Raw genomic sequence first — 13,390 nt, 5'->3', positions numbered from 1 at the left:
GTTTGCTAAAGTAGTCTAAGATGATCCATGCCCAGGAAGATGAGGTGTGCTGCATCCTAGATTAGCATACTTAGGTAGACACTTCATGCTATACCAAAGATGGATTTTCCTAACACTCTTTATGTTTTTATTTTAAAAGGCTTGTAGCCAAAATTGCATGCCTCTCCAAAAGATAAAAATTAAGAACACAATCCTTGATGCAATGCTATGTGGTGGATTCCAAACCCTAGATCTATTTACTCTGATAAATTCCAATCCGTACTCATAGTTTAATTTAGTTAAATCAAGTTAGCAAATTCTTCTTTTTGATTTATTTTTTAAAAAAAAATAACCTATTCTTCAATCCCTGTGGACCGACACCCGTAATCACTATCCTACAGGATACGTGCTATTGCATGGTTTATTTTCAAAATTGAAAGAACCGATCAACTCTCTGTATGAGCAAAGGAATCCATATAGGATATCTGAAGGGATGCACCTGAAACCTACCACCTCGAGCATCTGAGCGAGACACTATACCTCAAACATGGAACTCGAGCTTAAGTTAACTCGAGCTTGCCAGAAGTCAACTCATGATCTACTAGGGTCGACTCGCAAAAGTGTTGGTTTTAATTGCCTTTTGTCTTCTGTTTGTGGCCAATCATGGGTTGACTAGCCCTGTACTTAGGTCAATTCATGCTCGGCAGGAGTCAACTCATGATTCTCTAGGGTAGATGTCCAGTTTTTCACCCATCTCTTTCTTTCACCTAAGATTATTCTGGAGTCGACTCGAATGATCCAAAGGTCGACTCATGAAAGTATGCCAATCTTCTTTATTTTTTCAGGGTCGACTCATGTTCTCTTGGGTTAGACTCATGAAAGTGTGCCAATTTTCTTTGTTGTGCCGGGGTTGACTCATGTTCTCTTGGATTCGACTCATGAAACCATCCCAAACTAAGGTCTTATTTTTAAGTCTATGGACACTCAGGGGTTGGCTCCTAGTGTCTTGGGGTCGGCTTCCCTTATATGGAACTTCATAATTTTGACTTACATTCTTTCCACTTTGAGAAATTTGGATTGATATTGTTTTGGCTTTCTGTGAACATTCTTGTATACTCCAAATATATGATTAGTAAACTTTTAACTTAAATATTTTATATCATTAAAATCAAACCTTTTGGGTCCACACAAGTAGAGATATTGGCCCTCGTACCAAAGACTTGGCATGCTAATCGACCACTTTAGGTTGGAACAACCAAAATGGAGATGCCGGCTCTTGAATTGAAGACTTAGCATGCTAACTGACCTCTTCAAGTCGAGATGGCACAAGTATCAGCCTTAGGTTAGGACGGCCTAAGTATGAACTCTGGCGTCAAAGACTTAGCATACTAACTGACCTATTCAGATTGGGATAGCCCAACTACTGCCCCTTGCACCAAAGTCTAGGCACGCTAACTGATCTCTCCAAGTTGGAATGACCCAAGTGGAGATGTGGGCCCTCGCACCAAGACTTGGCTTGTAATCGGCCTCTTTAGGTTGAGACGGTCCAAGTATCGACCCTTGCATCGAAGGCTTTGCGAGCTAACTAACCTTTCCAAGTTGTAATGACCCAAGTGGAGATACCAGTCCTCATGCCAAAGACTTCATGTGCTAACTAGACTCTTAGGTCGTAAAAAACCCAAGTACAGATGCTGTCCTCGGACCCAGAAGTTGGCAAACTAAGCGACCTCCTTGGGGCAAGATAGCCCAAGTGAAGATACTAGCTCTTCAGACGGTCGATCATCGAGACATCAACGGTCCTTCCTGGTGAATGCGGCCTGCAAACACCGCTAGTGACCATCAATTCTAGGAGGCAAGTCCCCCAGTGTTCTCTGATGGTGAGTTTGAAATTTGGTCTGAGTTTGAGACTCAACCCTTAGAAAAGGCCAACCACTAATGAGGCAAAGGCACTCTTTTCTAGCGACCTTAACTCCCTTGCTTACGTGCATCATCCATTGCTCCAATTACAATAGTACAAGCTCATCAACAAGGTACATATGCAAAGGAGTGGATGTGAAACACTACAATTCAGATAAAATAGTAACTCATGTGGGCAGTTCAAAGGTAACAAAGCTCTCAGTGACTACAACATCTAGGAGTCCAACACTTACCTTGCACTATGCTACTCTTATGTGGCCACATAGGAATCCTCAATTAGGTGGTCCTTGGCGAAGACCCAACACAATTATATTCAATTGTAGCCAAAAATTTGTGCTCTGCCATCAGAATAGCCTGGCTTCTGTCCTTTGCGGCATGCTGTGACATGACTTGCAATTCCATCACTAGTCTGGAGACTTTAAGGTCTGCATCCTCAACTTAGGTTGTAGCCAACTTCAATTCCACCTTTGCCTCCACCGCCTTATGACGGACTGACGCCACCTTCATGGCAACCAGCTCACTTCAGCAAAGGACGAGCATGTCTTCGATTTCCATCAATCGCTCCATTGCCTATCGAAAGTTCCACCGAATGGACTTGGAATAGTCCCAACATCCCAATAACTCGTCAGGCTCAAGCGAAGGAGAAAGGTAGCAGTGAAGAGTTGTAGAGATCGACCCCTTTCTCCAAATGGCTAATCCTTGCTCTATTTACAGAGGGTCCCCAACTTAATGACTTGCCGCATGTCCAACTCTGAATCCCTAGGTGATTCGCATTCATTTCAGAAAATATATCCTACGAATCGGCTGTTGGGACGGCATCATCCAAAGTCATCATCCAAATAAAGATGATGCAAAGCTCAAGGGTAGTTCTAAATACACCCCCCCTATTGCTCAGGACACCCCCCAAAAATTAAAAAAAAAATACCCAAACTAACCTTTAGTGTAATTACCATATTGCCCTTGAAATTTTCTCAGTACACCCCCCTTCCTCCTCCTCCGTTTCGTGCTCCGTTCGGCACTGGATCGCCGAACAAAATTCTTCTGTTCGGCTGAACGGTGCCGAACAGAAGGCTTCTGTTCGGCGATCCAGTGCCGAACAGAAGGCTTCTGTTCGGCAACCCTCAACCGAACAGAATCCTTCTGTTCGGCGGAGGAAAGGGGAGGAGGGGTAGGAGGGTGGGGAGGAGGCGGCGGAGGGGGGAGGGGTAGTTGGAGGAGGGGGAGGTGGAGGAGGAGGAGGAGGAGGGGGAGGTGGAGGAGAAGGGGGAGGAGGGGTAGGAGGAGGAGGAGGAATGGGAGCAGGGAGGAATAGGGGGTGGAGGAGGAGGCAAAGAAGGGGGAGAAGGCGGAGGGGGATGCAGAGTAAGAGGGGATGGGGATGGGGGGCGGAGGTAGAGGGGTGGAGGAGTAGGAGGAGGGAGGAGGGAGGAGGAGGAGGAGGGTGAATAGGCGGAGGAGGAGGGGAGAGGGATGAGGGGGAGGCAGAGGTGGGCGGGAAGAGGGGGAGGGGGAGGAGGAGGATGAGGAGGGGGGAGGAGGAGGAGGCAGAGGCGGGGCGGAGGAGGAGGGGAGAGGGATGAGGGGGAGGCAGAGGTGGGCGGGAAGAGGGGGAGGGGGAGGAGGAGGAGGCGGAGGCGGGGGGTGGGGAGGGTGGGGGTAATTTAGGAATTTTCAATTTTTTAGGGGTGTCCTTAGCAAATGGGGGGGTGTAGAGAGTATTTAATTTTTTTTTAATTTTTGGGGGGTGTCCTGAGCAATAGGGGGGGTGTATTTAGAACTACCCAAAGCTCAATGAATCCTTGTTTGAGAAAAGTCTCTTGGGACCTCGAACACAGGTCAGCATGACGACAATCTCACCTTTACGAGGAAAGGGGATAGCGCCCAGCCATATAATGAGTAATGACTGGGGTGTAGGCCGCTTGTTCCTGCCATAGTGCTCTCACCAGCTAGTCCCAGGCAGCCTTACCTCGAGCCAGATGCTGAACCATTCTGAATTATGTCACAGTCAAGATATCGACATGCCTGACCTAAGCAGCTAGATTGAAGTCTACAAGTCGAGTAATCCTGAGCTGAACGCTTGGAGAAAATTGAGCAAACAAGTGGAAGACGAGGAGATAACTTCATTCATTCAAAGGATAGGAGGTGGGTCAGGAAGGACAGAGTTAGGATTTCATGGTAGGAAGGGATGGGCTAAGAATCGGAGGTTAAAGTAATACTAGCCCTCTGGACCAGCAATTATACAACCGGTCAACTGAAGCATTATATTATAACAGGGTCTATGGAGGGGCCGGCAATTAAATTGATGTATATTTCGAGCACCAGGCTTCGAGTCTGTTCAAGGATCGCCTAAGCTCCTGACCTTGTCCTATCTGAACAAATCTGGTCTCAAAAGCCGAACAAAGGAACCCGGCCGGACAAGCCTCGGGCTTGTCCAGATCATCTCCAAAACGAGTCCGCTTCCGTTATAGTCCTCCGACAAGTGTCCTCCGAATCTAATGAGAGTAGCCGCTAAGATCGACTGTTGAGGTCGACTTGGGGACACCGATGGAGGCGCCGGCGGCGCTGCCGAGCTCCTCCGTTCTCCCCCGCCGCCTTCGAGGTTTTCTTGACGACCATTTCAAGGCCCTGGAGGACCTCTCCACGGCTCCATCCCTCGTTGCCCGGCTGAATCGAGAGTGCGGCGATCTCGAAACCGATCTCCTCCGCCTCCGGAATAGGCTCTCCCTCGCCGCGTCCACATGGCTCTCTCGCTCCGACGAGGTCCGAAGGACGCTACTCCTTCTCGATCCCGGCTTCGAGGGTTCTAATGCTCCCCCATCTCGAGGTTCCCGCGGCCACAACCCTAATTCCCCAGCTCCTCCATGTGCGTCCTTTTCTGTTTAATTATTTTGTTTTCTTGGTGTATTCTATGTGCTTTTGTCTGGTTGGATCTTGTGAACATGTTAATGAATTCGTTGGGACTTAGATGGAGAGGTGGAAGCGGGATTGCCGAGTGCTGGGAGAATCTTGCAGGTGGAATTACCTTTGCTTGCAAAGGAAGTTGGTCGGATCCAGACGGTTCGTAGCTATGCTGGTAAAATTTCTATTTTGTTTCCCAATTTATGGAAAAACGATTGTATATTGAAGTGTCCGGACATTGTTTAGTGTTAGAATGACTGATTTTAATGTTCTCGGATCTAGTTTGGCAACAAAACAGAGACCGAAGCTTTACTCTTTACCGACAGAAAGTAGCCATTATGATTGTTTAGCTCTGTGTTGCTTATATATGCATCAAAAGAGGGTACGAATTTATACTCCGAAGTGATGGAAACTATGCATGTATTTAATTTTTAACATATAATATAAAGATGTGTATAATTCTGACAGATAGTGCTGTAAATGTGAGTTTATGTAAATATATACAATGCTGGAGGTTCTGGAATTTCCTCTTATTTTTTAAGAATTTTCTAGTCCTCATCATTTGTTTTCCTGAAATGTTATCCAGACCGCACTGATTTTTTTTTTAAGGAACATGTCATTAGAGCTGGTACATAAATGGAAACTCATGGACCGTTGGTAATTGTTCTCTGTCTCTATCAGTTCAAGGATTCTTTGATCTTTTAATTATCTCTGAGAGCCAAAACATATATTTTTATATGTTTATTTCTAGAAATTTTTAGCAATGGAGTATGAACATGAGAGAAAGGCCTTGCTAAAGTTTAGTATGATAATTAAATCCAGGTGCCAAACTCTCATTTTTATACATAATTTTTCTTTGTTTTGTAAAAGTTTATTTCAAATAAATGAAAGCACATAAAGTTAAAGTTCACCTTATTCTGTGTTTGAACACCTTCTTTTCTGTCTGATCCTTTTCTAAATCTTGCTTTAGACTGTCAAATTAACTTGCGAGACTTATCCCAATGTTCATATTTGATACAAAATCCATTCATGATTATACTTGATGTGTTAAGAGCTTTTAAACATATAGTGACATGTTACAAAGACATAATCATATACTATTATTTGGAAATCACAGATGGTGGATAATTTAACCAGCATTTGCAATTTTCCCTATGAAAGGTAGAACTTTAATGTGAATAAATGAACATCAAATATTTACAAAGCAATATTTTTCCGTATGTGCCAAATTTTTAGTAATTATATTTATGACTAGTTATATACTTTTTCTTTTTTTGAGAAAACATTAGTTAAATACTTGTTAACTTTGAAGACTATTTCTAATACTTCTAACCTTGCAGAGACTACACTAAAGCTGGAGGCTCTGGTTGGTGAACTTGAAGATGCTACATTTGCTATAGTGAGCCGTTCAAGAAATGATATCCTTTTTAATCATTCAAATGCATCAATTGCATCTGTGAGTCCATTTGAACATTTCTACTGTCCTGTTTTCGTTTCTTTAGATTAGTAATGTGAGGACTGAGATCAGAGGATTACAAGGATACTGGAGTTCAAAAAGACTTACAACTACGGCCATGGAAGTGATTCTGTATTATCGTTTATCTTGTGACAAGTGATGAAGGGCTCTAACCAATTTTCTTTTTTGAAATGTAGGGTTGTGGACAGAAGGAAGGAAAGCTACTGCTTGCTATTAAAATCCTGAACAACATAGAGGAAATTCTGGCAATTGTTGCACGTAGAAGACCTTTATGGAACCGTCTAGTCATGGTTGTTGATTCTAGAGTAGAAAAGACATTTTCTGTTTTGAGGCCTCAAGCTCTTATGGATCATCGAGCCTTACTTGCATCTCTTGGGTGGCCTCCATCCCTTTCGACATCTGGCTTAGAAAGGGACAAAAGCTTGGAAATTCCAAACCCCCTAGTGCTGATGGAAGGAGAAAAGAAAGAGAGATATTCTCAAAGCTTTATAGAGCTATGTGCTTTGCAGCATTTGCAAGCTCGACGGGAGGAACGGCTACTTGGTCTTCTAGAAAATCAGAAGGGGCATAAGCTATTAGGTCGTACCAGTTTGGACAGACAAACCTGTGATTATAGTCTTTGGACTATCGATGAGCTCGTGCGCCCTATTGCATCAAGGATGGAATTCCATTTTTCTAGATGGTTTAATGAACCAAAATTCATTTTTGCACTTGTTTACAAAATAACTCATGATTTTATGGATGGAGTGGACAATGTTTTGCAGCCTTTGATTGATCAGGCAAGACTTGTAGGTTCTAGTGCGAGAGAAGCTTGGGTGTCAGCAATGGTCAAATTGCTTACCAAATATTTAGAAAGGCAAGTGCTTCCTATTCTTGCTAAAACTTATGATGCCAGAGATGGAAACATGGAGGTCATTTCAGCGTGGCTTCAGTTGGTTGACCTTATGATTACTTTTGATAAGCGGATGAAAGTTCTTGCAACCTCGGTAACTCCACTCATGGGGCCTCTTTCAGCGTTTGAGGGATTTTCAAGATCATTGCCGATATTGTCAATATTTAAGGAACATTCCAATTGGCTCCGGACATGGGCTGAGATAGAGCTCAAGGTTGCTGATGACAAACTAAAATCTGAGTTGGAGGATAAGAGAAGTTGGTTCATTGATTTTGGAATGCAATCAGAGTTTTCCCATAACAAAGAAGCTGAGTCATTCCTTCTTTCCACTAGAGAAGACTATAAAGCTCCACCTATTGTAGATTCTGTTATTAAAATTGCATGGTCTATGATAGAAAGGGGTCAAGCTTTACCAAGTAAACCAATGAAAGCTCAATTTATTAGGTGTTCTGCAAACATTTTCTTAAAACATTTCTTCAACATCTTGTTTGAACGCTGTCAAAATATGAAGTTCATGGCAGCTAGCGTAGAGGATGATGAATTACTGAGAATTGCTGGTGCAGTAAATGCTGCCCGGTTTTGTGAATCTGTTATCCGTGAATGGAGTGAGGATGTTGGCTTCTTGGAGATGAGTGCTGTTGAAGATGACCAGAAAGGAATCTGCCAACACTCACATGGTTCCTTTTTTGAAGATGAAATCAATTGTCTTGTGAAACTGGAGACTGATTGTCTTGAGGAGACACTGTCTGCTCTTCTACTGGAATTTGATGCTCTTTGCTGGTGTTATGTTCAGAACATTGAACAGTGGGAAGGTGAAAATATTGAATCCAAAGACCAGATGTTAGATGAAGAAAGTATGACTGTCTCGCTTGGGTTTGTTGAAGCATTAGACATGCTGAAAGACCGTATCAGCATCTTGAGGTTAAATCTTAATTCCCAGGACTTTCTGGATCTATGGAGAAGCATTGCAGGTGGTCTTGATCATTTCATTTTCAGAAGCATCCCTTTGAGCGGTGTTAAATTCTCTTGCCAAGGAGTTAATCAATTCAGAACTGACATGGAAGCACTTTTGCTTGTTTTTAGTTCATTTTGTGCTAGGCCTGAAGCTTTTTTTCCATTCACAAGTGAATCTTTGAAGCTTCTAACCATGCAATGTAAAGATGCAGATTTTCTGCTTGAAATGCTATCAAAGAGTGAAAGTGAAAAGGAAGAGTGCCTAAGACTCCTAGGGTTGTCCCATGTAACCATTAGTCAAGCTGAACTAATCATGAGGAATAGGAAATTTGTCAGTTGATAACTGGAGGAGAAAAGATGGTGTTTCACTTTGTGGCTTTTATGGGTTCCTCAACTAAATCATGTCATTTATCGAACTTCAAGTCTTTTCCACATATAGAAAGATTAAAAATTTCAACCATGTATCTATACATTTCTCTACTAAGAATTCCCATGGCTGGAATGGAGATGAGTTTTTTTTTTTTGGGGCTTTGGCAGGTATATCATACAATACGTATACGAATACATCCTGTTGCTGGAAATTGGACCCGAGGGCGGCCGTCGGCTGAGAAGGAGGAGCTCCGGTGCTTGAACGGCAGAAGGGTGGTGGTCAATCGGCGGGCGGCGTCCTCCAGGTGACCTGCAAGAAGCCGGTGGCCGGGATTTTCGGCGCCGGCCCTCCGATGCTTAAGTCAGAGGGGGCTAATATGTGAGAGGAGGTGGAAGATGTTTTTTCAGGATTTCAGAGTCCAACCCCCCTCCCAGATGGAGGGGTTCCCCTTTTATAGATGGGTATTGTATTACCTGTGAAGTGACGGGGCAGATTGTCCATTTTGCCATAATTGAACACGATCATGTGTATTAATAATGTCGTGGGAGATTAGACCGGAGTCAGTGAGTCATCGTGGCTGATCAGACGTGGTGGAGTGGTTCAACTGCCTGTCGTGGAGGGCTTGAGATCTGTAGATAACAAGCGCATTGATTGCTGAGCGAACTGGAGATCAGCAGGGGCCATACACTTTAATGGTTGAGTGAGCCGGAGATCAATAGAGATCATATGCTTTAATGGTTGAGTGAGCCGGAGATCAGAACAGGCCATGCGCATTAATTGCTGACGGCGAAGCAGGGTATGGTCTCTGGCTGAACTATGGAGGGGTGAATAGTGAGGTTAGATTTCTGAGGTCAAGTGCTATGAGGGGGCATCTCGGAGTCCGGCATCTGGTCGGGCGCCGAGCTGAGCTAGTTGCCTTCAAGTTGGGCGCCTCTGGTCCGGGCGTCGCCTGGTCGGGCGCCTTTTGGTCGGGCGCCTTCTGGTCAGGCGCTTTCTGGTCGGGCGCCCGCAGGTTATCCTGGGATTACTTAGTTTTTCCCCTAACACTACCCCCCGACTTCCTAGTTCGAGCCGCTTGCGAGCTCGAGCGTGGGAAGTAGTGATTTAATGGCGCTCCACGTTATTTAATGCTGCATCGGTGGGGGCCAGTGAATTTCGAATTTTTACGGCGCTCCGCACGTTCCAAGGTGTTATTAATAGGAGAAGGCGGGACGACGCCTTTTCACCGTCTGAAACGGCCTCGCATCGTGGGCTCATGATGGGGCTCCACGATCCGATGGGATACCGTCTTGATTTGGTATTCAAAGCATCGATCTGAATAGGACACGTCGTTTTGACCCCTCGGTGCCGACGTGTGGTATAATCTGGACGGGAGGCGGGATTCTGTCTCGCCGATCTGGACCATTGGAGAGATTTATATAAACCCTTGACCCGGTTTCAGGATTTCTATCTGGTTGCCATAATTTAGTGTTTTCCAGTACTCCCTCGTTTCTTCCGGCGGCCTCCCGAAACGGTTACTCCGGCTTCCCTACTGCTCGTTTTCATCTCCGACGAGGTTTCAGTAGGTGCTTTCTCCCCCCTTTTGTCTGCTCGGAGAGTTTTTTGTTTTTTTGGATTTTTTCCCTTTTTGATCATTTCTTTGGGATGGGTCGTGGTCCGGATGAAGTTGAGTCCACCATGAGTGAGGAGGAAATGGAAATGGCTGAGGAGTGGTTTTTCCCTCAGCGAGGGTTCCGTCTGGAACCTGCGGGGCCTGGGGATAGGATAACAAGGCCTCCGCCTGATCGGATCGGGGTGTATTTGGAAACACTCTGGGCCGGCTTGCGGTTCTCCTTCCACGGGTTTGTGAATGAGCTGCTGGCGACTTATCAGCTTGTCCCAGTGCAGCTTGCTCCAAACGCGTGGAGGACGATAATCGGTTTCTTATCCCTATGCCTTTTATACGGGATACCGACCTCAGTCAATGTCTTCCGGTGGTGCTTCTTATTGAAGTCCAACCTGGAAGATGGAGAATGGCTGTACCTTGCCCTTCGGGGCGGTCGGTCATTTTTTCGGGGTGCTCCGACCTCCATTCATGGGTGGAAAGAGAAGTTTTTCTTTTTGTCCTCCGAGCGGACGTGGGGGTTCGACCCTAGATGGGGGCAGGCTCGACTCAAGGCTGCCAACAGACTCCCCAATTGTCCGGGTCCGAGCAGAAGATCCTCGACGCTCTCTATGGCCTCGAGGAGAGCATTCTTCTGAGCGGCCTCATAAGCGAGGATGCTTTGGTCAACGTGGGCCTGAGCTCGGTGCGCCCTCAGGGTAAGGGTGGTGGTGCCCTCTTTTCCTCTTCTTACGTTGCTCTTGCTTGTCTATTTTCTGTCGTTCTGACTTAATCCCTTTCCGGTATACAGACGTTGCGAAGATGGTGACCAAAAACGCAGCCCTCTACGCTCGCTTCCGGAAGAGGGCGGCCGAAATCCGCGGGACCTCGCCCGAGCCAAAAAAGAAGGCCAGGCTTTCTAGCCCCGAGACGAGTGCGGCCCAGGCCGGGCCTTCTAGGCCTGCTCAAGAGGTCCCGGGCACCGATCATAGGGGCTCGGGATCTACGGGAGCATCGACGATGTTGGCCTGCCCGGCTCCTATCTCTCAACGCCCTGGTCAACATCCCGTCGAGCAGAGGTGCTTGGCTCCCCAGCAGCGGCGCTCGGATCTTGAGCCAGGGAGCAGCCAGGGTGCTCCGAGGCCGCCCCTGCCCCCGCCTAGTCCAGCGAGGCCGAGTCTCCCTGGTCCCTCAAAGGCCGACCCCCAACCAGAGAGGAGGCCTTACCTCCCTTCGTGGGAGGTCTTCGAGGGTGACTCGGCCCTTGATGATCTCGCAGTGGCGCGGCAAACTTTTCAAGTCACGCTGCTGCCGGCCGATCAGGCCAAGATCCGGTCCCAGAGCTACAACAGCTTCTTGGACGGGGTCTACTGTTCCTCGGTCCGGGTAAGTTCACCTCTGAATTTTTGGTTTCATCCTTTAATTTTTAGCCATGACTCATTTTTCCCTGTGAACAGCGTCTCCACGAGGTCGAGACTCGGATGCACATAGCATCGGACTATCGAGATCGGGGCCGACGATACCAACGCCGGCAGGAGGCCGAGAAGAAACTTCGCCAGGCCGAGGTGAGGCTTGGCGAGGTTGAGCTCTTGCGGAAGGAGCTGCTCGCAAGAGTTGAGGCCGTCGAAGGCGAGCTCCATTCGCGGACCGAGGAGCTCGAGGAAGAGAAGGGCGCGCACGCCTTGGCCAGGTCGGAGCTGCGCGCCGCCGAGGTGCGCCTTAGCAAGGCCCAATCGGCGCTCGCTGCATGCGAGCGGGAGGCGGAGGGCGCTAAGCTCAGGGCTACGGAGCTCGAGATCTGCGTGGAAAGAGCCCAGGAGGAGGCTCGATGCGCGGCTCAGCGCGGGGTCGAACTCTTCCAAAAATCGGAAGAGTTCCGTGATCTACTGGGGGAGGAAGCTGTGAACGGGCTCGTCCGCGGCTTCGAGGACTTCGGTAATCAGCTGAAGCGGCTCTGCCCCGAGTTCGACCTTAGTCTGCTCCAACCTGGGGCAGGAGTCGAAGAGCTCGAGGCGCCTGAAGACTCGGCTGTGGCCGAAGTTCAGGCGGCCAAGGAGGGTGAGATTCCCACCGAGGGGGATCCAGAAGGAGCTTCCGATGCCGCCCTCCCTGCTGCCGATGTAGCCCAGGCTGAGACCTCCACTGCGCCCGCCTCCTAGGGTTCTGTTTACCCCCCTCTTTTGTTTTTTTGTTTTTCTTTGTAAGCAAGGTCGGCTTTTTGAAAGTGTATGGCCAAACCTTGATCTTGTACTTAGCCTTCGGGCTTTTACTAATGAAAATTTCTTTTTTCTAAATTTGCGTTTGTTCTGTCTTTTCCTTCTATATGAGTGAGTTTTCAATCAGTTAGACTAGAGTTCCCTTCAACAAGTCTTTCGGGCTCGGCCAAGCCCCATTCACGCTCGCTAAGCATAGGCCAACTAGGGAACGTTCCGAACTTAGATCTGATAGGAATCCATTATGAGCTTGTTTTCGAGCTCGAGTTCGCTTTCGGAGTTTTTGAGCTCGGCTTTGAATCTCGCCGAGCCCTTGAGCTCGGAGTCGAATCCCGCCGAGCTCTAGGACTTGGATCCGAATTTTCGGAGCGCCGAGCTCGGTTTTTAGCCCCCGGAGGGGTTTCGTCAGGACTTTTTATCTTTCGGAAAGTCTTGGCTGAGTCTTTGGGCTCGGCTTTCCAGATGTAGGCTTGCAAAAATTTTAGAGTCGGTCCCCGACGGGATCGCAAACCAGAGTTCGGCTATCGTTAAGGCCTTCGTGGTGATTAACCCCGAATTCGGCTGGCTTACCCACTAGTAGAACCGAAACATAACGACTCGGCGCTACTAGGCTCGGCTAGAGTGTTTAGGCTTGAGGTCGTCGCTGCAAGTAGGCATCAGCCTAGACCAACATCTGAATTCGGCCGAGTCTCAATTTAGGGATCAGCGTAGACCGACCTGTAGACTAGTGGTGCGACCATGCCCGAGGTCGGATAGACCCCGGCTTATGGTTGGCTTAAATGAGCATTTCGATCTTGGTCGGAGGAGCTTCCGAGCTCAGTCGGGATTTTGTCGAACATTATGGTGTAATCAAATGAATGCAATAACACAGGTGCTGGGTGATGAGTACCTTTCGCACCAGTGGGAGTCTGCTCTGCGGTCAGCCGATTCCATGTAGAGGTAGCCGATTCCGCTCTGCGGTCAGCTCTTAGAGGTGTTCTTTGGCCTGGAGACGATGCTTCCGCAAGTAATGTCATCCGTGGGAGAACGAGGCGGTGCTTTGGTCAGAGCCTTGCGCCATGGTGAAGCCTGCTCCATCCTCGTTCCTCGGCCTGTGTTCGGCTCGGTA

General features: G+C 47.4%; 1 protein-coding gene across 1 annotated transcript; it reads left to right on the top strand.

Moving 5' to 3' along the window:
* Positions 1–4,209: 4,209 nt before the first annotated feature.
* LOC103699070 (RINT1-like protein MAG2L) lies at positions 4,210–8,577 on the top strand. The gene is made up of 4 exons (XM_008781114.4): positions 4,210–4,759; positions 4,862–4,969; positions 6,135–6,250; positions 6,448–8,577. Exons 1-4 carry the CDS (start codon positions 4,441–4,443, stop codon positions 8,455–8,457), a joined length of 2,553 nt encoding a protein of 850 aa, XP_008779336.1. The 5' UTR covers positions 4,210–4,440; the 3' UTR covers positions 8,458–8,577.
* The last annotated feature ends 4,813 nt before the right edge of the window (positions 8,578–13,390 follow it).

Source organism: Phoenix dactylifera, chromosome 11, assembly GCF_009389715.1.
Source record: "Phoenix dactylifera cultivar Barhee BC4 chromosome 11, palm_55x_up_171113_PBpolish2nd_filt_p, whole genome shotgun sequence".
In the NCBI taxonomy this organism is placed as follows: domain Eukaryota; kingdom Viridiplantae; phylum Streptophyta; class Magnoliopsida; order Arecales; family Arecaceae; genus Phoenix; species Phoenix dactylifera.
This window is presented reverse-complemented; position numbering and strand designations above follow the sequence as displayed.

Coding starts and splice junctions, on each gene's coding strand:
- LOC103699070 (XM_008781114.4), top strand. CDS start 4,441: ATGGAGGCGCCGGCGGCGCTGCCGAGCTCCTCCGTTCTCCCCCGCCGC. Junction 4,760..4,861: donor TAATTCCCCAGCTCCTCCAT/GTGCGTCCTTTT, acceptor GTTGGGACTTAG/ATGGAGAGGTGGAAGCGGGA. Junction 6,251..6,447: donor CAAATGCATCAATTGCATCT/GTGAGTCCATTT, acceptor TTTGAAATGTAG/GGTTGTGGACAGAAGGAAGG.